A 25,328-nucleotide genomic window follows, 5' to 3' on the forward strand; every position below is an offset into this window, starting at 1 on the left:
ATATTTAAAATAACGGTAAAGCAGTGGCTGTAAATGCATTTTAGATACCGGTACATTAATTCCACAAATGTAGCGATAACATAAGATTTGGGGACAAAAATCTGGTAGGGATATTAATGCAGCTCACTATAGTTGTGATTTAGTGGTACAGGGTATAGTATCAAGCTCTGTTTGATACATCTAGTCCATTTGCAACTCATTGAACATGGTGCAAAATCAAAGCTAGACTCTCATTTGGGAGTAAATTTATTTAAAATTCCCATTTTTCTTGGATTATCAAGAGTTAAAGGCCTTGTGAGGACCATTTCATGACATGATTTTAACAGTACAAAATATTTACAATATCAAACAGTATAAGAAATGTTGACACATGTACAGCTTAAAAAATAAAGGAGCTAAAAAGCTGGCCAAATTAAAAGGCTTTGTACAAAACATGCTGAATTGCAGTACAACTGTGCACAGTACTTCATGCTATGATTTTTGTGGATCAATAAGTTTTCAGCTTTACACTTAACATAGTTGTGGTTCAGTCTGGCAGCTGCATGATACAGTAAGTCAAAACAAGCATGTGATTAAAAATTAATAATGCAGTGTTTTGTTTTTTTTTAAAAGTGCCTCTGCAGTAAACTGTCACATCAAGTTAAAATTCATGCAAGCCATTTTTGTTTTTTTCTCCAAAGATTGTTTTTGGAAGTCTTCAGATGTTTCCAGACCCAGAGGTTACCGGAGAAGAGGAGCTCTAGCTTTGGGTATGGAGTGACTATAAAAGAAGAAAAGACAAACATGATCATTGAGACATTTTACAGAAAATCTATTAAACAATGCTTACAAAAGATGACAAATAAGAATAAGGAGATGGATACCATAGCCTGGAAAATCTAATTGACTGCAAAGAGCTGTGAGCTTTACGTCCTCGTGACACAGCGGGTCTGTTGCGTGCAGGAAAGACGAACAGAGGAAAAGGTGAGCATGGCAGTTGAGCACAAGTAAAGGATAACAAATAAGGATTAGGGAGTGGCTAACGGCCACATGCAGATCACACAGTGAACAGCAAAGTCGAGAAAAGCTATAGCCAGTCATGATCTAAAAGATGCTGTTAAAGTAAGAAAAGATTTGGAAAGTTGCAGATGAAACCTTTAAACATTAAAGTTTAATCCCATACCAGTAAGTGTTGGCATGGGACATTTTAGAGTTTATAGGTATGTTAGAAAGATGTAGGATTATTTATGCTGTAGAGTAAAGGGAAAACATTTGCATGATTAGGGGAATCTGAGATGCCATTTTTCCTAACCCCTTATTTTTATTCAGAAAGCAAGATAAATATTTTATAGATGCTCAAACTAGTACAGGGGCATCTCCATTAATTGAAAAGTTAACTTATACAGTAATTGAGTTCAAAAAATGATCAGATTTCTTATAGACACATGATACATTTATAGCACTTCTGTTACTTTACATGATTCTGGCTTTCCACTAATGACCTAAAATTCAGCTTTTCAGAAAATTAAAATATCACAAACGGTCATTAAAAAAGATTTCAATACATAAATATGGGCCTACTGAGAAGTCTGTCAATTCATGATACAGCATTTGCATGGAGGTGATCAGCCTGTGGTTCTGCCGGGAGTACGAATACATGTGTTTGTGACGGCTCTAGAAGAACAGACTCCAGCTGCAGTCCATGCCTTGTGTCTCTCCACATAACTCTCAAATGGGCTTTGTCTCACAATCTTCTCAAGGCTGCAGTTATCTCTGTTTATTGTGCTTGTTTTTCTACCACACCTTTACCCTTCCGCCTAACCTTCCATTAATATTCTTGGATAAAGCATTCTGAACTGCCAGTTTCTTTAAAGGTAACCATTTTTGGCTTAAAAATCTGGTTTTGTTGTTAAAATCTTTTTTTATTAGCCTAGTGGTTCTATAGTTTTCTGAGAAACTGACTTTTGGGTTCTAACAGAAACAAATGCTCAGCATGCATCAATGTGTGTAATGTGCAATAAATGAATCACGTTTTGACATAAAACTAAAATAAATGAACCTTTCAATGGTAGGAAAGCTAAAATGAGGCACCTCAGACATTGCGTAACAAATCAAAGAAAGGAGTAAACTAAGCCTCTGGACTTCTGATTGGATTTACAAAGGTACTTAAGAGTCTTATCCTTAATAATGATGGGATTTCTTAATCTCTTTGACAGCTAGAATCTACATATGAAAAGAAAAATACATTTCCTGCACCCCTTACTCAAACTTTCAACCATTAATTGGCTGATTAAATAAAACAAGGCCTAATGTCCAACAAGCAACACATTTATTTTAAATAAGGTGGGAGTACATTACAACTGTATTTACATTTTTCATCTTTAGAAAACAGAAAAAAAAAAATCATCCCCACGAGGTTTTGTCTTGACTGATCCTGTCATGCTGCAAAGCATTTACATTCATCCACCTTACATGTCTTATTTAACATTTAAGAGCTGATTTTTAATACTTTTAGGCACAATTTCACTTCTCAATTTAACAAGAAGTGAAATTTGCCGAGCACTTTCAAAAACAGTAACTACATAATTATATACACGGCAATAATAATACTGTGCAAAATGTACAATGCAGCTGAACCTGTATTTAGTTTTTTGCTGTATTCCATCATTAAAAAGCATTTACGAATAGATGACGCGTTTACGTGGGAGGTTTTTCTAAGAAAAAAAACTAATTGGAAGAGCTGCATCACGGTGATCCTTAGGAAAAAAGTATAAGGAGCACCGATAATACGGATGTGAGTTTTACTGAACTTAATATAATGTGTAGATCTTTTGTAAAAGCAATGCAAGTTAAAATTCCTTGTGAGGCTTAAACCTCCAGGTGCCTATTTACTTTAAACTTAGAAATGATGCCAAATATCTCTAGACCCTGACTTGTTAAAAGTTAAGAGATTTTAGGCCTTGTGCAGATCCCCACATCATCCAGAGTTCAATAAGTTAAAGAACTAAAACATTGAGTAGGAGGAGCCCAAACATTTATCTGTCTTTCAAATAAAATACCAACAATGTTTTAATTTGCATATAATTGTAGCCCCAAGTCTCTGCTGGGCTCAGAGTGTCTGAGAGAGCTTGCCTGCAGGTGTCCCTGTGCTGCGTTTAAGTTGATGAGGGTGCCTGTGTTGGCTCTGACACTGGCCGTGTCTCTATGGCTGCCGCGTGGCTCACAGCACATTGGGTCGCTGTTGCCAGCCACTACATGCAGGTTGCCTAGGGACCTGACCAGCCTGGTTTGGCTCAGGGAGCTGACAGAAAGAAGGAAACTGTTAATTTATTCCACATGGATCTAAAGTGTTTTGCAGAAATATTCATACTTTCATATAAAATTTTTTCACATTTTGTCATGTTGCAACAGTATGTACAACCTTTTATGTATTTTACTGGGGTTTTATGCGATAAACCAATACAAAGTCAAGCATAAGTGTAGAGTAAAAGGAAAATGAAACATTTGCAACAAATAAAATAATTTTAAAATGAATCCTAAAAGGAATGAGCAGCCAGGATGAGGGAAATGTGCTCAAACCTCCGAGTGCCAGTTAAAAGACGAGCTGCAGCATTTTGCACCCACAGTGAACCATCCTAGTTAGTTGAAGGCTTAGTGAAGCACAATAGGCTACTTGTTCTTATCACACTGGAAGACAATGTTGCAGAAGAGCTAGACTGGGATATTTACCCAAGGACAGATGTAGTTCACCGCTCTAAATGAAGCACAATATATTTTCACATCCAACAGAACATGACTGAACATACTCGATAAATAGGTAGAAAATTACCTCTAAATGTGCAAAGGCTGTGGAGACGAACCCCAAAAGACCTGCAGCTGTAATTTCAGCGTAAGGTACAACTACTCAGGGCAGCGGAACACAACTGCACCCAACGCCTTTCAGATTTTTATTTGCAAAACATTTCTAAAACCATGTATTCATTTCCTCAAACTTTACAATTATTTGCCACTTTGAGTTGGTCTATCACATAAAATCACAAACAAAAACAATGAAGTTTGTTGTTTTAAAAGCGACAAAATGTGAAAATGTTTAATGAATACTTGTGAAAGACTACGAGTGGCTATAGCCTCTGGATTTGCTCCTCAACTGTGTCACCACCACAAAAAAAAAAACACTTTAAAACACATTCATGGTACTTTTTAATCAAGATTATTCAGAAACCTTAAGATAATCTAAAGTTTTTTTCCCCAACAAGCTATCAATGAGACATTTCATGCATTTTCCGGTGTTTTCTTTATGCGTTACTTTGGTTAATTTTTGCTATATATCAAACTCGGCCACCGACCTTCCTCCTACTCCATTAGCCGGCAGAGAGGTTCTGGTCCTCTTCCTGCTGTCCGAGCGGTCAGACAGAGCCAGGGAGCTGACGCTGGTCTTACAGCCCTGAACACTGTCCTGTATAATCACCGTGCTACCCAGACAGATAAAGCAGAGTCTATTAGCCAACGCCAACTTTTATGTCTTCGTACTGTGAGAGCGCTGCACATTTTTACCTGAGGGACTGCGAAGATGACCTGGTGTTTATTTTGTTCTCTTCTTGTCTGCAAAGACATAAATAACATGACATAAATCTCAGGAAGTTAAGATCTCAAAATAAATGACTGATTTGAGGGTCAGAGGGGGAAAGGCTGAATAGAAATGAGTGAAATGCATTCAAATTAGGGTAGCTTTGGACTTAACAAATTGGTGTTGCATTTAGCAGGCAGGCTGGGTTAGGAACGGCAAGTTAAGTACTAGAAATAAATCCATGAGGCAACACTTAAAAAACTTAGTCTCGTTTTAAATCGTTTTATTGCAAACACAATAAACAGCAAAGCGTGGTGTTTAAAGACAGCAAGGTGAAAGGAATGTCTATAAGAATAAATCATTTAAGAGGAAAAATGCTGACAAGGACAAGGCATCATCTTAGGGTGTTTGTGATTAAAGAAAAACTTTCTCTGCTGATCGGATTTAAGATTTAACAAACAGAATAAAGGAAGAGGATGATTATGAACAAATTTCTAATTTGGGTTGGGAATTAGAAGAGACCAGGGGCTCACTTACAGCATTTCTCAGTTAGAGCTCCAGAAGGAGGGGCAGGACAGGTTTGGGGGGGGGGTTGACGGGCGGCAGAACTCAGAGAAATCCTAACCCGTCTATACAGAAATGCAGGATGGAAGAAGGGAAGCCATACACAATCCACCACACGGCAAGGCTACACAGGGAGAGCAGCATGGCTACCAGCCATCTGAAAGGAGGACAAATCCAACAACAAGAGCAAACGGGGGGGAAAAAGAAAGGAGAGACAAGAGACGTCTGGGCAGGACACAAAGCCTCTGATGTTGTGCTTTTCCACTGGGACTGGATTAGATGAAATACCCTTTTCACAAAGTCGTGCATCCAACTGTCCCAAAATGCAGGAGGTTGTTCTGATATTATAATAATGCAGACATTTTTTTAACAAAAATCTACAGTCTTATGTCCCCATAAAAGACTAAATGTGCACAAATGAGTTCAAAATGAAAATAGATGTATGTCACTATAATCTCCAAACTTCTCTATAAATGTGAAATCCTAGAAGAACTTAGGCACAGTTGAAACCAGATATTTTCATACACTGTATAAATAGAAGACCTTCATTTCTTCACTGTCTGACGTTTAATCAGACTGAACCTTTCCTATTTTAGGTCAGTTATGATGACTAAATGCCAAAATATTAAATTCATACATTTCCTTAGTATTTGTTATATTTGCATTTAAACTAGATGACTTGGGTCAAATGTTTTTAGTATTTTTCCGCAAGCTTCTCGCAATAGTTTGCTGGAATTCTGGCCCATTCCTCCTGACAGAACCAAGTCCGGTTTGTAGTCTGTGTTTGTCACACACAGACCTTTTAACCTCCGTCCACAAATATTCTACAGGTTTTAGATAATCTTTTTAGATTTACTTTTGTAAGACCTATTGGTGCCTAAGCGTTGACTTCCTGGTTGGCTGAATGTCTTGAGAAGTTGCATAATTTTCTTTCCTCATGATGCCATCTATTGTGTGAAGTGCACCTGTCAATCCTGCTGAAAAACATGGACACAACATGATTTGCTTTGCAGTTGCTTCTCAGGCTTGGAAGTTTCCACCTTTTTCCTCCAAATGTAACAATGATCATTATGGTCAAACACTGTAATTGTAGTTTTGTCAGGCCACAGGATAAGCAAAAATAAAGGTGTTTTCCTCAATTAGACTTGCAAACTAATCTGTATTTTTTTTGTTGCATTTGGAGTAATAGTTCCTTCCTCGCTGAACAGTCTTTCCGGCTGTGTCGGAATTGTCGATAATGACTCTCCCTTACCAGATTTCTGTGATTTTCAATTATGGACAAGGAAGCAGTGTATTTGATGTCTTGCCTTAAAATACATACATAAGTGTGCATCCATTTAACTCACATTTTGGGAATTTACCTATCAGATGCTGTAAAAGCCTTTAAATCTTCATCAAATAGTTTGAAGGCAGAAACCTTTAGTGAATATTTTAAAAGAAATAAAACTGAAAATCTCTCTCATTAATTTAGACTTCAGCGGATAGAAATAATAGCCTTAATCTGATAAAAAAAAACGTTGGACACTGGGAAAAAAAATTGTATCTTTATACAATTTATGTAAATATCTGGTTAAAACAGTTTGAATGATCAAATTTCATAAAAACTGTCGACTTCAACAGAAGCTGGCAGAGATGGAAACCTGCTGGAGTGAAAAGCTCAGGTTGTATGTGTACACCAATCCAGTCATATAGGCAATGGAAAAACAACAGGCAGTTGACAATGATCCCAGCCCAACATTATAACATGTTAGACACAAACGGTGATCCAAACTAAGGCGTGTGCATGCCTGCCTGCAGCTCCCAAGGGGTTTTGTGCTTTATGTCATGCATGGAAAAAGGCAGAAAAGATGGAGAAAAGTTTGGATAAGCCTCTTCTAATTGTCCTGCAATACAACATGCACTGCCAAACAGTGGAGCCAGACGGTCGAAGTTCAGCCCTGAAATAGATGTTTGCATAGCAGGGTACACCTTGATACAGCATATACTGTAAAAATGCAAGTAAGTCTCATATTCTGTCTCAACTTCCTCCTGAAACGGATACGAATCTGCTTTTAACCACAATATACCCCAAGATATTCATGCATCATGTTTTGTAATAAATTATCCTTATAATACAATCATAGGTTTAGTCTTAACTCAACCTTTTTAAATAATTAGTATACAAAATGTTTACAGCTAAACCTAGAGCTGAAAAATGATCTGATTTACCAAAAAAGGAAGTAGCTACAGCAGATTAGATCAAGGATAAAGTGTTTCTTACAATTTTAACCGTGGTGCTAGGTCAGTAGTGCAAGCCAAAAAAAAAAACCTTGAATTCAACTAACCCAGATCCCATGTAAATCTGAGGTCAGTTGAACAACTGGTGCTGCTATTAAAACAAACAGTGAGCCTTAATTAAGGTCTTAATTAACAGAAGATACCTAGGATGCAGTAACTTGCAAAGGTTTTTGTACCACTTCAGATGTTTCACTCTTTGTCACGTTACAACCACAAACTTTAGTGCATTTTATGTGATAGACCAACACATAGTGCATAAATGTTTTTTCCAGGATTGATTTAGCGCCATCTATCGTCCCAAAACTCTGACAAGCTGCTCTGTCACAGCTGAGGAAAAGCATCCCCACAGCAAGATTTTTCCACCACCGTGTTTTACTGTTGGGATGTTTTTTTTTCAGGGTGATGTGTTAGTTTTGCAACATGTTTTGTTACATGGCAAAAAGCCCTTTTTATGACTCTTTCACTGACGGCTTTGTTCTCAGTCCTCCACAAAGAACAGATTCCTCCTGTTTCTGTGTCCCCAACATAGCTTTTGACAAACTGCAGAAGGGACGTCTTTGCTGTTGTTTCACTTATATTCTCGAAGAAATGTCTGAGGCGTTCAAAGAACAGTTGGATTTAGACTGATATTAAATTACACACAAGTGGACTGTCGACTATCAAATGATATCTCATTAAAATACATTGAGGTTAGTGGCTGTAAAGTGACAAAATGCAGATAAACAGCTGAGGGGTTTGAGAACTTTTGCAAGTGATTGCATGCCTTTAATATCAAAGCAGAACAGCTCAGTGTGTCCACAAAGCAGACGATGAAAGCCATGTAAATGTAACGCATTCACTAAGTGCATATCCACTTCACACCATAATAATTCAAAGAAAGAAAAGAGAAAAAAACAAGATCAGCCATACCACTTATTGGCATAGCAACCGCCTCTACAGGAAGAGGATGTAAGCTGAAAAGGAAGTGACGTGCACTTACCTCCTTCATACAAAACCTCACATCCTTTCTCTCTGCCCCACTGTCCCTCTCTGCCTCTCTCTGCTACCTTTTGAACGGCAGGCAACACATTGGCCACGCCGTGCCCATGAGGCTGCAGCAGAACACTACCACCTGCCTGACACGGGACAACAAAAGCCAAAGCCATATGGGTACATGGGCAGAGGCCGGTCAAACACCCTCAGCCAGGCTGACAACCATCCTTCCACAGCTCGATTTATACAACCACGAATGATGTGGAGTTGGAGGTTTTTTAGGACATTATCCGATTGATAGAGGCCACCGTATTCACTAGCACCTCTTGTTACAGTTGTCCAGCAGTGTTTCCGCTAAAGCTTGCATTCACACAAACCACAGAGGGTTTTTGGATGAGTGGGTCTTTATCAGAGTATGTCACCTGGTGCTCAGCTGAATTTCCCCTGATTGCTGTTTTAGTTTTGAGAATTTTGAGATTTTTTTTTTTTTTTAAGAACTCCTAAACTTTACTTGCCTACACTGCCCAGCAGATAAGGAAATACACGGATAAGAAATTACAGGCCCTTGTGTAAAGTTTGGAGCTTTTTTAAAATCAAGTTGAAGCCGACGGTTTACGCATGCTCACTAACACATGGCCGATGTTTCTTTCATTACTCTTCTGTTTTTTTGGGTTTTTTTTACAATCAAAACCAGAGGGAGAAAGCTGAATGAAGCCATTACGATACCACGCTGTGACTTGTGGACTTATTTTGGACCTTCCCAAGATGATGGTGTTTCTATCGGACACCAGAAACAAGGGGAGGAGCTAAATGAGAGCTGCTAAAAAATAGAAATCTATAAAAGAATGGGACCTGAATGAGAATGAGCAACTGGAAAAACACTGCAGTTAAATCAGTATTTTCCAATCTGGAGCTGCATAACATATAAAATCCCAATCGAAAATGCAATATTGAGCTGAATAATATCACAATCACAAATTACTGTTTGGATTGAATCGCAAATGTATAGTTATCACAGTAGCAGTGTATGTAATATGCATACAGGGAAGAACTGCTGTTATTTAAAAGCCATGCATTCAGACTCTCTATACCTGGTAAAGAGATAGTAATGTGGTCAAGTCATTAAAAGAAACTACAGCTAAGTTCTTTTTAATTTATTTTATTTTATGTCATATCATTTTCCCAACATTTACCAATATTATCACATTTTTTCCTAATATGGAGAAGCCCTAGCTTACATGCAGTATTTGGGCGACTGTTATTTCAAGTGAGATGCTGTCATATTCTGCATGCCAATAATGATTTGACCTGTTGGAGACGCTCTCACTGCCAACACCTGATAAAGATTTTACTGGCCAAGATGCCGGAGCTCATGGAGAGTTCAGGTAACAGGTTGAAAAGAAAAAACATGGAGAAGAGTGAGGAAAATGCGTGTCCGTGAAAATTAGTGCACAGCTCTATAAAATATAAAGATCCTACAAACGTGGAAAAAAACTATTTATATTGTGAGGTGTTGGCAGTGTAGCTGCTGCTATTTCCTGGTTAATGTTTCCCTGATCTTGATAGCGTAAGAAAAATAATATACTTTAACTATGTGTGTGCTCAAAGTCTCAGCTTTTGACTAAATGGGAGGTGCATTTACATAATAGACATTTTGGCCAAACAACCCACTGACCAGAAAGATCTATTTAATGTGTCTTATCGCTGTTTGCCCATTCAACTCTGAGATTCACACGTTAGAAAACAAATAACACATCATTAGTTTTACGATTAGTCTTTAACTTCCACATCTTTCGTTCCTTTTAAAATCGAGCTCTTAACAAAAAAAAGTTGTTATAACTGGAAGAGTGTGTCTCAAACAACTGTGTCCCTAAATCTGTGTGATAACATCTGAGCTACTTCCTCCTGGATGCGTTGTTCATCTTCCTCCCTCACCTATTAAAGACAATTGTACACTAGATCTGCATGCCACTGCAAAACAATTAAGAAAAGTGAACTAATATTACAGCATTACCTGCTGAGTTACTTGACTATACAACCATGAGCTTGGCATTCGAAGTCAAACAGAGGAGTTGTACAATTGCTACAAGCTGGTTTAAAAGGACAACTGACTATTCTGGGAAACCACTGAGGAGAACTGAAGCTTATCAAGCTAAATGGTCATGTAGAAAATTTAAAAAACGACATACGTTGTCACTACTTGTGGTTTGAAAAACACCTGAGTATACATGTACTGGTCTGACAGAAAATAATTGCTTATTTCACTTCACTAAAACACCTATGGGCGAGATGCATGATGGGGCTTGCTGACTGCGTAGATACTTACGATAGAGAACCTGAAGACGACCTGGCCTGCCTCTTGCTCTTCAGGGCTCGTAGTTTATCCCCCTGCGTTAGGCCGTTTCTCTCGTCTTTGTCATCGTACTGTAAAAGAAAGAGGCGTTCAGAAGGGGAAACCCCAACATCCTTGTGTTTCTTTTACTGTTGCTTAATGGGACTACTGTAAAGTGTTGGAGTTTGCTACCTAGAACTCCTGCGTGCTCGTTTATTTTGGTAAAGCTAAGTCCTGCTATACTGTTTTAGTAAAACTAAATAATAAAAGAAAAGAAAAAGTCTGCGCAGTCAAGTTATTCTGGCCAGCCAGGAGAAACGCTGCAGCCCCGTTGCTGCTCACCACGAACGCTTCTGCCTTTCTCCCTAGCTTCAGCAGTTTTTATTGAAAAGCCAGGCATGTACATGGCCTGTCTGAAGTATCTTCATTGTTGCCGGGTAGAAAAACATGCATTCTTAACAAATGTCAGTTGAGCTGTATGTCAGTTGGACTGACTGATATATCTAAGTCAAACACACACAGAAGCCTGACTGTTAGCCAGGCCACTAAGCCACACAATACATTTTATTTCACACATTATTAAACATAACTTGAGCATAACAATTCAGACCCTATTAAGTATTTTAAATGTTTCCAACAAAAGTCAGTAGCTGCACAATCGGATGTTAGCCTGAATGTGATGTAGGTGTCATAACAAAACTCACCAGATCTATTTCTTCCTTCTTGGATGGCCTGTTCTTGTTGCTGCCATTGATCGTAATGTCATCAACTCCAGACAGGATCCTGGTAACAGCCATCTTCCCGTTCTCCCGCTCATTCAGTTTCTTCTCCCGGAAAACATCTCCCTGTGCCCAGAGGCCGTTCTGCTTCCTAATGAGGTCAATTGAGAGCATCCCTTATATGACTTGATTTCTTCTGCCAAACCACAACCAAACTTTCCGTTTTAGGAGGGTTCTCATAAAACCTGCCCAGACACAATAATCCTTTGAAACGGTGTTCGCTTTTATGATTAAACACTGGCTTCCTAACAAGAACTGTCAATCAAACGTGGGAACCTGATTTACCAGAATAAATGTTACTCTCCAAGTATGAACAACAGTACAGTGAATTATTAGAAAATAGAGTAACAGTACATGTGCCATGAGAAGTCAGTGTGATGCTCTAACTGCATTAGTTGCATTTTACAGAAGTGTTAAAATAATTAACGGTGATGAAAAAAAAAAAGTAGCTTAAATCAATCGCAAAAAGGTGAATTTTTTATTAAAATACTGCAGAGGAAATAAGTCAGGAAAATATTATACAGGGAACAACAAAGCAGATTATGTCTGGAAGCTTTTTATGAGTTCCTACACACATAAACCCAGGGCTGTAGTAAAATTACATATTTCTAGACTCAAACGTCCAGAGTTCACTGTCCTTTTAAGACCATGTCAGGGTATAAATAATAAAAGGTAACTACTGTTCATTGGTGGCGGACATTTCCACATCGATGGATGGATGAATGAATAGATCTCAAATAGGTGGACAAACATATGGATGAATGATACACAGGTGACTGAATACTGTGGATGGACGGACAGACGGACGGACAGATAGCGAACAGAAAGATTAATTGACAGTTTGATGTGTGAATTAATGAATTAAGGGACTGATGGATGGATAGGTGGATATTATCTTTTTTGAAAGTAATCCGGAACTGGATAACACCTAAATCAAATTCAGGAACTTTTAAACTTTTCCAGTCGGCGCAGCCTGCAACACTTTAAGCAGCTGCTGCGAATATCTTATATCCGATTTCTGGATCCCCTTTTTTATGAAACTAAAAGCAAATAAGCAAATAATTAGCAAGGATGTTTGTGTCGATTCCAACACACAGTTACCCATGCATGAATATCAGGGCATCAGTGAGGTAGCGGGCCTGGATGCTGGCAGGGATGTCTTGTTAATCCAACTTGGCATTCAGTCTGGTGTGTGTATCACACCAGCTAACGAGTCAGTTCTAATTTGCCTTTTATTTCACAAGAGTTTAAGGCCAGATTCTTAAAACAAACATTCCTTGTTGTTTATATTTTCTACTATTAACATATTAAGACTTTCACTTTTGGACTTATCAAACATTTTCTTGGACATGCAGTTGGATGGACACTCTTTCGGTCTAACAGGTTATTTAAAGTAACAGGGCGCTGTCTGATGTTCTGTGTTTCTGTGAGGTTTATGAGTCTCGTCACAATAAATGTAAAGAAACCCAGCATTTGTTTCTTTTTGCCTTTGTACCACACTGCTCCTGCACTGTGACTACAAAATCCAGTTCAGAACCAAACCATGACTTATGTAAACCATCACACCCGTTTAAGAAATCTAATGGAAATCTGTCTTCAGTAAACACCTACTCTTCTACAAAGGTCTGCTGTGGTCCAATGATGGATCCTGGCCGGCAGATCCGTATCCATGCTATGGCCTCTGCTGCAGTCAGGCTGTAATGCTTCATCATATAACAGGCGATTAGCGTACCGGTTCTTCCCAGGCCAGCTAGGAACAAAGAAGAAGCATTCCACTAATCTTCACAAGAAAAACAACGCAGAGTGGAGCAGCTATGAAGAAGCTTCAGAGCAGAACTCTTACCCTTGCAGTGGACCGCAATAGCTCCCTCTGCGTTCTCACAGATGTTGAGGAACTTTCTAACGATGATGTCATTGGGCGTGCTCCCGTCCACAAAGAACAGGTCGTGATGCTCAAAGCCAGAGTCTGTGAAACGTCTGGCATCGTACATCTTTTTGTTAAGCCTGACAATTGTAGTGATGTTGTGTTTTCTGAAGTATGGGATGTAGGCCTCAGGAGCATGTAAAGGGTACCCTGCAGGAAAAGAGAACTGTTTAAAGCCAGAAGGTCTCTGGATGCAATAACACAGATATCTGTGAGGCTCTATAAATACCATTTTCTATCTTGCTCTTTGGGTGAGGCCCACTGAACGCGAGGAACTTCCCAGGAATGATCCAGTTAAAGTCTCCGTTCTCCGCCCTTTCGTAGTGCTCGTACTCTTCCACATCAAAGTTTGAGAAGTCAAGCCAGCCGTACTGCAGAGCCTAAAGAAAGGTCGACAGAGATTTTATTTTATTTTATTAGCATCCTAGCAACAGAAGACAGAAAAATCTATTTATTGTTCATTGTCATACTTTGTGAACACCACGCAGGCAATCCAGAATGTCCAGGTTGTACATGCAGGTTCCAAAGGACGCGTCCCTGTGAAGTAAGGAAACACAAAGACGGGACTGATTATTTTATTAGAATATCTGTCTGGCTTTAATGCCAATGGTGATCTTAGATCTTCTGTTTTTATTCTTTTCCTCTCTCATTTTCATTAGAAATTTTCTAATGAAAATGAGAAAAATTAGATCATTCCTCTCATTTTCTGATGAAAATGAGAGGAATGATCTATCTGCCTCACATTAATCTTTGAGAAGATACTTTAGCCACTAATTCTTTATTTATGCTTGACTGAAACAGAAATGGAAGAAATTTAACCATTTAATTGGCAACATTAAACCCCACTTACAAATTTTCATGTCAAATGCCCTAAACTGTTTGGCATCAAAAGGAAACAGGGACTTAAATGTTGACAAAAAATTTTTTTTACTTTAAGGGAATATCTGTTTTTTGGTATAGTCAATTTAATTTAGTTAAATATAAGATAACTACACCTGTAGTAAAGAATATGTGATCTGAATTTATGATGTGAATTTTTTTTCTAAAGCATGAATTTACATCCCATTACAAAGGAGCAAGGTCAAAGGTGCATTTCCACTGCAGGGGCCTTTTTCAGAAACCCGGACCAAATTTAGACAAAAGAGGGTAGAAATCTACCCCCTGGTAAGAAGGTAGGACTTTTTGAATGGACCTGAAGGTGATGACCTGAAGGTGGAGGTTTGTAGGAGGATGCTAAACATTTTCCACTCATATTCCCAGCCTTTTATTTGAGTTTATTTTCATCTCCCTGGATATCCTACTCTGCAGTTCATATTTCCTGTTTACCTAAAATTACATGACGGGATTTCTGTATTTTTGTTTGCAGACATGTAGAACCAGCCATCGTAAGCATCCCAGTGTTTTACAGAGTTTCTATTTAAACACAATGATCAAATCTGCCAACTTTAGAAAAAAATATGTAATTAAAGGAAGTGTGGACTTCTGCTTTTTACCCCATCTGCAGAGAGAAACTCACTCATCAAAGCCTTTTAAAGAGATTGTAACCTGTAAAGTTAAAATATTTTTCTGCATTCATGTTCTGAGAAACAATTTAAATCAATCACAACTGTCCAGGATTGGTTAATTGTTCACTGATTTTAAGTTTGAGTGGTGTGGGTATGCCATCAGTTTTCTTTGGTAAGAGTCTTATCATCTACCCACATGCTGACTTGTAAATATTAGCCCACTCTACCCTGTGGAAAGTCTCCAAATCTGACAAACTGTGATGAGGTCTCATGTCCACAGCCCTCTACAGGTGACCCCACAGATTTTCTACCAGATTAAGTTCTGAATTGTGGCTCGCCAAATCCAAAACTTTAACTTTCCTCTCATGAAGCCATTCTTTTGTTGTTTTTCATGTATGCTTTGTCTCACTGTGATGCTTCACTTTCAGATTTCTAGCAGGCACCCAAAACACGGGTCAACACTGACCCGTGTTTTGAAGCGTTCATTATTTCCTTTAACTTGACAATAACTCAGATTCTAAATGAAGAATAAAAAAGCTACACCACCACTATGTTTTACTGGGGTGGGTGTGGTCTTCTTTTGGTGATGTGCCGTGTTTTTGTTTTTGTGTAAAATTCACATTTTGGTATTGTTGCTGAAATCCTCAAGTCTGGCTTCATCAGACCATAACATGTTCTTCCACAAGATTTTGGGGGATTTGGGCAGGTCTGTTTGTTTTTTTATGTGAAACAGCTTTTATTCCTTTTAAACCTACTCCTAAATCCAAATATAGGAGATTGTTGTTGCATGTAGACACAAGCACCACTTAACAGAAACTCCTGCATGGCCTTTCATTTTCAGATTTCCCCTTTCCTGACTGGTACCTTTAAATGCTGAGGGATAATTCATTTCAACAGGGCTTTTTGCTTTCCTTTATCACGGGGTTTGTAGTTTTGTCACAGCCTAATAACACCCGAATTACACAACCAGAACTACAAATTATGGAACAAATGAAAAAAAGAAAATGGTGGAAGAAGCAATAAATGAACAAACATCCAAATTTAAGACGTTTTAAGGCCTAAGATTAAGTTTAGTAAATTTAAGATTTCTATTACTTTTTTACGACTTTCCACAAAACCAGCAAAACGACGCACAAGGATATATATTTTTCTCTGCAGATTTGAACCCTTCTCACAGTGGTTTCATGTCAGTCTGAGGCAGCCCTAAACAAATAGGCAGGCATTTTGAGTCCAAAGTTCTTGAGAAACTCAGATCTATATTTAAATCACACCAAAAGACAATATTTGTATAAAAGTTTCCACTTTAAAATTGATACTTTTAATCTCCCAACTGAAAGCAAGTAATGCTGAAACACCTTTTAAAAAGGACAATATAAAGAGGACTTATTACCTGAATGGAATATAAGTTGAATTTCTTGATACCAGTAGACTGTGGGCTTCCTCTGGTGTCATATTCAGGTGCATTACCTATAAAAGACAAAAATCTTTTCAGCAAACACTCTTTTGTATTGTATACCAATTCTGAAATTCATCACCCACCCATGTCTACATGGGATATGTATGAAATATGCACGTCTATGCACAACTTACTCCATATGAGCCTATTAGGTAGGCAGCGTTGGCTTGTTTTTTCTGATCCCCACAGGTATAAAAAATGATCTTCTTCCTTGTGAGTGTAATTGACTGTGCAAAAACATGACAAATAACAGTAGATGTTAAATCATTTGACTGACTATGACATGGAGAAAGCCTAATTTGGGTAAAGTATTTGGGTTTCTTGCCCTACTTTGTCACCCTAATGGAGTTATCTTATCAAAGCTGTACAGAAAGATAGAGGTAAACAACTGGAGCCTCCAGGTATAACTCCCTCAACAAAGAGGAAGAGTGCTATCACAAGCTGGCACACAAGCACTATCGCAGACAATAGTTGTAAAGCAACTAAAACACAGCAAACCTGCTGTTTATACATCCTACTGCAAGTATAAATAGATATTCACTGCCTGATGTTTTTCTTTCTACTCTCCTCTTCCAGGAAGTGTAAATTCATTGGTGCGGTTTACTTTACCTTGAGCTTCTTTGTCAGCTTGCAACAGAAGCGATAAAACATGGCCAGGTTAAGGGGACCAAAGTCCGCATAGAAGCTGAGAGAGGCAAAGAGAGAAGAAAGAGAGTGTAAGAATGGCTCTTTATGCAGCAAGCCTTCATCACTGGGGAAGCTTCACGGGATCAAATCAGCGCCATTGGGCCGACGGTGAAAATACTGACGGGAGTTATGACTATATATGGAAACATCTGATGATAAAGTGGTTCAATTAAAAAAGAAGAAAGAAATGCTAAATAAGGGGTCACTATTTTGTAACACTGGGTCGAACCACCGATCGGCCAGGTCCTCACGGGGACTGAAATAACTCTTCCCTTCATTTTAAAAGGCTTGAAACTGCTGCACTGCCAAATGTTCTTCTATTTGCTTCAAAAGCATTTCAACTTGTTTCATCAGCAGCTAAAGTAATTGCTACCTGTTTATAATATTCATCACGCACAGTTTTGTGGCAGGGACCTGTTCTGGTTAATTTCACCTCTTCATCATTTTCTACTTGTGCAATTTCACGCTACCGATTCCTGATCTTTTTAGGTGTGAGAAGGAGCCGTCTGCCTCAAAACTTTTATTTCTGTAAAGTACCAAAAAGACGTCATCCATTCATACGGAAAGTTTTCTCCCTGACTTCACAATCTTTAATTTTCTACAAAGTACTCATAGTCTACTGTAAGGAAAGATGGGTCTATAACTAAAATAAATAATACCTGCTGTTGGGGGGGGGTCAGTTACAGTTACTTTAGTTTGATCAGAAGTCATAATCTTTTATATTTCATAGGAATCAATTATCCAAAGCAAGAAGACAATCACTAATGCTAATTTAGCTAATATTATGCGATTAAATTTAATTTAACTATAACTGACTTTAAATCATCAATATTTATCTCTTTAAATCATTAGAAGACTTAACTACATGGAGAACTGAACTTTTATGTAAGGTACAAGGCTCAGAAATGGCTGGTGCAAAGTGTAGAAATACGGGAAAGGGGCAAACTGATCCAGAACCAGCTGCCAGGGTTCCTGACCTTTTCCCATTTAAAAATTCCTTACTTTTCCCAGACTCACATATCAAGGATTTTTCAGTCAGTTTTCAGACTGTCCCCCCCCCACATAAATACAAAATTTTTATGTAAACACAAAACACAAAATAGACTGCCGGTAACTTTTTGGAAAAACATACTTTTTCATGTTCTTCAATAACTTACGGTCTTACCAATAGGATTCATATTCTTTAACACATGGCATGGTTGCGCCAGATAAGGTTAAAACAGGAAAAATGTGAAATGTTTCATACCGACCATCCGTTAATCATACCTGCCAGGTGAACATGACAGTTTAATGTTCTATTATAAACAATTGCTACAGTCTGAGAAAAGCAAATGTAGTTATCTGACTCCAATTAATGATATCTACCAGCAGCAGTTCACCTGATTATTTTGGTTTGATCCAGGGGAAATAATATTTCATAAGGCCAATACAAGGATCAACATTTAAATCAATTAAAATAGAATATGATACAAAGATTTGTGAAAATACTACACAATGAAATTCAATTATTAGTGAGATCTGAGCAATCAGCGACAGCGCATATTGACCTGGAGCAATAATAATAAATTCAGTAATAATAAAATTGTTTATATAAAACACTTTCAATATAGGGGCTGTATAGAAACAAATAAAGGACAAAGCTGTACATAAAGATGAAAAAATAAAAACACTCAAAAAATTAATAATTATTGTTGGGACCACAGCCATGGGTTTCAACACTAAAACTCCAGTACATACTTACCTGGAACTTTTCAAAATAAAGTGCATTAACCTTCTTCCAGCACAGCCAGGAAAGGGGGTAACTGCGGACTTCCTGTGGCGCCATTACCCAAATAAAAGCCCCCACCTTTCCACAAGTCTTTCTCTTCCACGCGGCCTTCCATAGGAACCGGATAGGAGAGGAAAGCGCGCTGATGTCTTTTGCTGGCAAAAAGACATAAATTCAACTGGATCCAAAGCCATACGATCATCGATCATATGCAAAGTTAAGTAGAATGAAATACTGTCTGTGTATCCGGTATTTTCATTCATGAACGGGGAAATTAAGGTGTAAGAGTTGCTTACATTTTCTCTTCGAGACCCCACAGAAGCAAAACTGTATCGAGGAGAGATCCCGGTGGAGAAGCTGTTTATACAAGCCGAGCCGCAAGGACGGACTACGGCTTGCACCACCGTGTTACGGTAACGAACAGCCGCCCAGCCCTCCGGAGCTAACGCTATTGCTCACAGAGCGAACGCAGAGGTTAGATGAAAACCAACCGCTTGTTGACTGTGGACGTTTATTCGAACTTCATCACCCTTGGACAACGTTTACTCACCATGGTCAGAGGTTGGGTTTGGGCAGATTAACAGATAGGTTTAACATGAAATGATCTAAACGTTTTCATGTTATGAAGTTTGTTTTGTGGAACCTGGCTATCTTTAGCGCTAGTAGGCTAGCTACGGCACGCGCCGGTTCCGTGTTCTTTGTATGTTTTAAAGCTAAGATAAACTTTATTTAAAGGGTGGTTTCAACCAGAACATTGCTCATAACGCGCCGTCCGCGCTTATGCATTTTAACCCTGGTATTTTAAAGGTATGTGTTGATTCTGGTGCTAAGCTATCTCTAGCTAGCTTCTTTGTTAGCCCAACGGACAGCCGGTAGGAACACGTGTGCTAGCATTAAGGCTAGTCAACAGAAAGGTTGTTGGTTTTCAAGCTGGGGAATAATAGTCCCTGAACATCATTTACTAGATTTGATAACTAAGTAAACACCATTAAGCCCCATTTCTCCAGAAAGATTTGGCTCTTTTCCAAAATACTCAATAATATTTCTTCAAATATTATTTTAATAAATAAAGGCAGTTAATTAGACACCGTTGAGAATTAGTCATCCAAGAGGTTGGTTTTATTCAGCAGATCATTATTTAAAACATTATTTTATTAAAATAATATTTTATCTGATCTTGCATTGTGAATGGTTGTCTAAACGTTTGCTGATTATTGCCTAAGTTAGTTCCAAGACTAACTTAACTTCACTTCCAGATTCTTCAAGATAATCCTTGGATCTCAAACATAAACATTGCATGGTAATGTTGCATCACTCTTTTGATCATGGTTTTCAATCATCTTTAATTAACTTGTTTATATTGTACATAGCCCATTAGTCTTCATTATTCTTTAATTGTGCTTGGTAGTTTGGTTGGATTGTTTTAGCATAGTAAAGAGTTTGTTGATTGAAATATGTTTGACTTTGAGTTGACTTATTTTTGTTAATAAATTCTTGTATTTTAAGAAATTGTGTGAATTCATTCCATATATGTGCAGAGTTTTGCTGTTCAATAATGTCAGGGCTCGTCTCACACCTTTCTATTCTGTCCTAATACCATCACCTTACTGGGCTGGTATTCACAGGACAATCCTTAACAGACCGAAATATTATTTGGTAAAATATTAATATTAAAATAATATTCTCAGATTCTTATTTACAATATTATAATCAGAGTAAAAAAACAATAAAACCCCAAATTAAAAATTAATGACATATAAACAACTAAAGTGCAGTAAACATCACCTGAACATGCCTGCCTCTTATGTGGAGTCCTCGGTATAGAAGTCTGCTAGACTGAGCACTTTATTTGTGTAGAATACAAAAGTATAAAGGTAATTCATTTCTTTTCTCCAAACTTATCCAGACCTGAAAAAACATTAATCAAATTCCATACTTTATACTGTATAAGTAGGAATCCCTTGCAGTTAAAACTAGGTCCCTCTAAAGAACCACTGAGTTAAAGAACGTTTGTCATATTTTAGAGCTAGAAAACACTCATCTTGAAAGTATGGAACATGAATAAATCAGTATTCGTCTTTCCACTGTTTTTTAAAGTGGATAAGTAATATCAAAATACACTTGTCTGAAACAAGGAGCCTTTTAAGTCACATCCACTAAAACAGGAAAGTGCTACCATATATGAATGATAATGAGTCCAGAGATAACACACTGTTTTTACAAAACAAATTTTCTTGGCACAAAAGGACTTTTTAACGGAATATGTCATAAAGATATATTTAAAGCGATCAAAGATAATCTATTCAGGAAAAGTGTGTGAATAGGTAAATAAAGGTAGGGAGGATGGATTTCTCTTCACCAATAACAAACTGTGCCTTCAATTGAAGCATGTTCTCTCTCCAGGATTAGGAAACAGTTGGAATCTTGGGTTTACAGGAAGAAAAAACCCAAAGCTGAGGGACGAGGACGCAACATAGTTCATGCCACGGCTAGGTTCAAAAGCTTGAGCAGAGTGAACAACAAAACTACTGTTGTTTTTTCAAGGATAATTAGCTTTAGCAACATCTTTTTTCTCTGTGTATGAGCCAAATGAAGGAGACAATGTTTGACTGCAGATGAGTCTTTTAATGTATCTTGTAACCATTACATGTGTTGCATTTACCTTAAGCCTTTTAACTTTAAGGAATTCAGATTTGACCTGCAGACTGTCACTACTTTTGTCTATGGTGGACATTTGATGAATTGATGCCAAAGTTCAGAGTTCCCAAAGTAACATCAGCATATTTGGGCAACTTTTTTTCCTCCCAAGCCTTTTCTCACAAACCTTGATTTTAGGAGAGAAATGAATAGAACTCTCGTGAATACAGTTGCAAAGGGAAAGTTGTGAATAAATAAAGATAGATTATCTTTAAAATATTCTATTTAAAAACCCAGCCCTAAAAGAAGTGGAAGGTCAAGGGGCAAAGTATAGTAATACTGCACTACAAAGCAAAGCACTCACTTCTCATATGCCAGCTCTTCATCTATGCAGAAACAGTGACGGTCAGCTGTGGTCTTGATCTTTTGCTGAAGTATTGCAAAATACAGCTGATCTGAGAAGAGAAGGAAGGAGGGGGCAGGGAGACAGAAAATGTCCAACTGAATTAGTTTTGTCATTACATAGCTTTTTATTCATTCCACGCACTCCAGCAGCCCATCCAGTGTAACTTCTTTAACATTTCTGGTAACATACCTTTAATAAATTCGACGCATCTGGAGGAAACGTCGTCTGAAGTCATCTTGCGAACAGATCCGAACATGACGTTTTCCACCTAAACCTACGGAGCGGATTCCTTCACGAAAGCATGCAAGTAATTTTTAAACATAAACTGTGTTTCTTCGTTTAAAAAAAAAAAAAAAAAGCTTTAGGCTTAAAGAAGATTTTTTTTTTCTAATCCCGAGCTGTTCCTAAACAGAATAAAGTCACCATCCGAAGACCGAAGAGGACTTTGGAGCGCAAGTGCGCACTCTGCTAAAACTGATCACCCCTTCTCCCTCTGCGACTCCTCCTCGTCAGAGCTACCCGGGACGCTATTGGCTGAGACGGATCCAGGACGATACCTGATTGGTGAAAGGAAGTGTTATTTGAGTTCAGTCTCCGCCTCTTTTAGTTTAAAGTTCTCTACATGAGCGACATGATAGGCCCCGGGATAGTTGCCAAAGCGGTTGCTGGGATGGTCTGTCAGCCAGTCAGATTTGCTATTTCCACTTAAGACAAACCTCCTAGTGTCAGACCTGAGCCCATGAAGGATGAACTGGAACCAGGAAACGTCATAAAGATTTGAAAATCATAATCAGGAGAAACCGAGATTGGGCTTACTATTTGTTATCAGCCATAACACATCACAACACCGCCCTTGTCCCATGGCATGAAAACGATCGGTTAAAAGAGACGCTTGAAGATAATGAATTACAAGCGTGACTGATTGCACTTGAATAAACGCTCGATATCAATTGCATTTTGTGTATTTTTTTGTTGTTGTTGCAAATGTTGCAAAGGTAACCCCCTGCAAACCCTCTGCCTGATAAAGGACACACGGTGTCGCCATATTGGGGGAAAAGCTGAAGAAAATCAGGGACTGCTGCGTTTTAAAAGGACACAGTGTACGCAGGTCTCTAGGCATTGGTCAAGTGAGCTTAAAGTTGACAGGGTTCGCCGTGCAGACCGCTCTTACCTGTTATCTCAATGTAAATATCAGAGTTTGGCTCCGCCTCTGAGCTGCTGTGGGATGCACGGCGTTTTTTCCTCGACTCGGTTCGCCTCTTCTCGCTTTTGCGCTTCATTCTCTCCTCAGGAGCTGCAGCATGAAGGACATTCCCCGAGCGACGAGTCTGCCGCAGATCCCCCCTCCGCCTCCCGTTGCTGTTAATGTAACATGGCTTGGCTCCTGCGCTCCTGTCGCGCCCTTTCTGTGCGTGTTTGTGTTGTGCTCTGTGTCAAACCGAGGTTGAGTTTGCTGCTCCAGTCTCTCTGTGGTGGTGGTGGTGGTGACGTCTCTGAGCAGGGGCAGGTTTCTGTTTTCTGAATCCCCTGCAAGTGACGTATCAGGATTATATGTCCAGAGCCCACCCTTAACTGCTCAGTTTCTTTAGTTTCACAGTTTATAGACACCATCACAGGAGAAGATAGTTCAGGGGAAGTTGGACACAACTGACCAGGCCTCTGAGTGTACGAAAATGAAGGGAAACTGAGAGATAACATATTATTTTAAAATATGATCACAAAACGTAAACAAAAATTGAAAAGAGATGTATACAATGGTCACTGCATCACTAGCTATTAAGTAATACAATTTTACTCCAGCTCTTCAATCGCACCATACTATACATGAAAACAGGTTGATTCTGACTGGAATCAGAAAATAAAACAAAGCCCATATAAAACACTTTCATCACTCCTTTATCAGGCTAGGCCAACTCATTGAACTCTTTCTAGCAAAAGTTTTCACACCTCTTCAAAGCTATAAATACTTTTTAGTAAAAGCATTCATAACATTTTAAAATTTTCTTACATTATGAGAACAACTTGTGTGAAAAATGCATATTATTGCAACTTTATCAAAGTAGCGCTTAATTGCTAAATAAAAGGAAAAGATTGTCCTAAAAATATTTTTGCAAATAAAAATCTGAAGTGTGTCTTGCATTTGTATTCAGACCCCATAGTACTGATGCTACCTCTGTTCACTGTTGACAGTTTCATGGGACCCTATGCCACAATCCCAATTTAGAGTATTTCAACACTTAATATTTGCATAATTGCGTATTCTTGGTCTTATATGTCAAATAAACTTGTACGTTGAAGTCTGTGGTTGAGTTTAAGTTGTATGGCCACTTTTGCAAGGCACTGTATGTATAACATGTTTTTTTTTTTTTTTTTTTCAAAACTAGAAAGAGAAGTCCAATTCTGCTTTTCTTCAAAAAAATCCAAAAGAAAAATGTCATGTTTATGACACCGTCTGGATACCCTTTGATGAAATGCATGACAAGCCCAGAAATACTGAAATGTAATAAACTGGTTACTAAATATGACGTTACCTGAACTCTTCTTGTTGCTGTTTTTAAAAGCACATTAACCATGCAGTATAGTGTGAGAAACAGAAGTGAAAATCGGATCTTATTGATATTTGCATGTTGCATGTAAGGACAAGAAAATATGGCATGTATAAAAAAAAAAAAGCAGTATATTAAGTTCTATCTTTAGGTCATTATACACTAGGCTGACTATTAGAACTGGTTAATTCTATCTCATTGTCCCTGGTGTTTGGTCTTTGTTACATTTTAAGCATGTAGTTTTAAAGTGATTGCTGTGAACTCATTCCTGCAATTCTGAGTACACAAAAATGACCGGATCCATCCAAAAGTCGGGTTTCAGTCGCCAGGAATCAGACACGGAGTTCCTAAATACCCAAAATAACTGCAAAGACATTTGACCTGGGACTGACAGAAAGGTTGGAGTTTCCTTCCAAATTGACAACAGGGTTTTGGCATGCATCATAGAATACACTGAGAGCACCATCATTTTTCATTACAGGGTGTCATCAGGGGTGTTGTTAAAATAAATCAAAAGGGAGCAGGCTGGTCGATGGATATGTCTGTAGAGGGCTTGGTCTAAAAAGGTTAGGAATACTCTTTGCATATAAAAGAAAATATGAGTTTAAATCTAGCATTAGTCTGTGCACGCCCAGCTAGTTTAACTTTATTTACAAAACACTTTTAAAACAGCAGGCACTGGCCAAAGTCCTGAACAACAAGAACGACTCAAATAAACGAACAAAACATCAGAATTTAAGACAAATAAAATTATTAAAAGTAGAAATAAAATCCAAGTAAAAGTATCAACAAGAAAATACAACAGACAGGAAAAAAATAAAAATCAACAACTTACATCGTGTCAAACGGCAAAGAGAAGTGGCGGGTCTTAAGAGCAGATTTAAACATAGCTAGTGAAGAGGTTTTTCTAATTTGCAGCTGCAACAACA

General features: G+C 38.2%; 1 protein-coding gene across 8 annotated transcripts; it reads right to left on the reverse strand.

Annotated features, from left to right (window-relative positions):
* Nucleotides 1-228: 228 nt before the first annotated feature.
* cdc14b (cell division cycle 14B) lies at nucleotides 229-23,343 on the reverse strand. 8 transcript variants are annotated; one of them, XM_047381330.1, is made up of 17 exons: nucleotides 23,025-23,045; nucleotides 22,043-22,118; nucleotides 21,812-21,902; nucleotides 16,965-17,040; nucleotides 16,490-16,582; nucleotides 16,290-16,366; nucleotides 13,865-13,931; nucleotides 13,624-13,774; nucleotides 13,314-13,544; nucleotides 13,082-13,220; nucleotides 11,396-11,561; nucleotides 10,686-10,783; nucleotides 4,534-4,581; nucleotides 4,326-4,451; nucleotides 3,112-3,280; nucleotides 864-929; nucleotides 229-760 (listed from the first exon to the last, which is right to left on the reverse strand). In XM_047381330.1, the coding sequence occupies exons 2-16, from the start codon at nucleotides 22,107-22,109 to the stop codon at nucleotides 906-908; spliced, it is 1,623 nt and encodes a 540-aa protein (XP_047237286.1). In that variant the 5' UTR covers nucleotides 22,110-22,118; nucleotides 23,025-23,045; the 3' UTR covers nucleotides 229-760; nucleotides 864-905. The 8 variants fall into 8 exon arrangements, 6 of the variants coding, with proteins under 6 accessions (XP_047237286.1, XP_047237284.1, XP_047237287.1 ...); XM_047381328.1 differs by lacking the exon at nucleotides 22,043-22,118 and having other exon boundaries at nucleotides 23,025-23,341; XM_047381331.1 differs by lacking the exons at nucleotides 3,112-3,280; nucleotides 22,043-22,118 and having other exon boundaries at nucleotides 23,025-23,341.
* Nucleotides 23,344-25,328: the final 1,985 nt, after the last annotated feature.

This window comes from Girardinichthys multiradiatus, chromosome 12 (assembly GCF_021462225.1).
Source record: "Girardinichthys multiradiatus isolate DD_20200921_A chromosome 12, DD_fGirMul_XY1, whole genome shotgun sequence".
NCBI lineage: Eukaryota > Metazoa > Chordata > Actinopteri > Cyprinodontiformes > Goodeidae > Girardinichthys > Girardinichthys multiradiatus.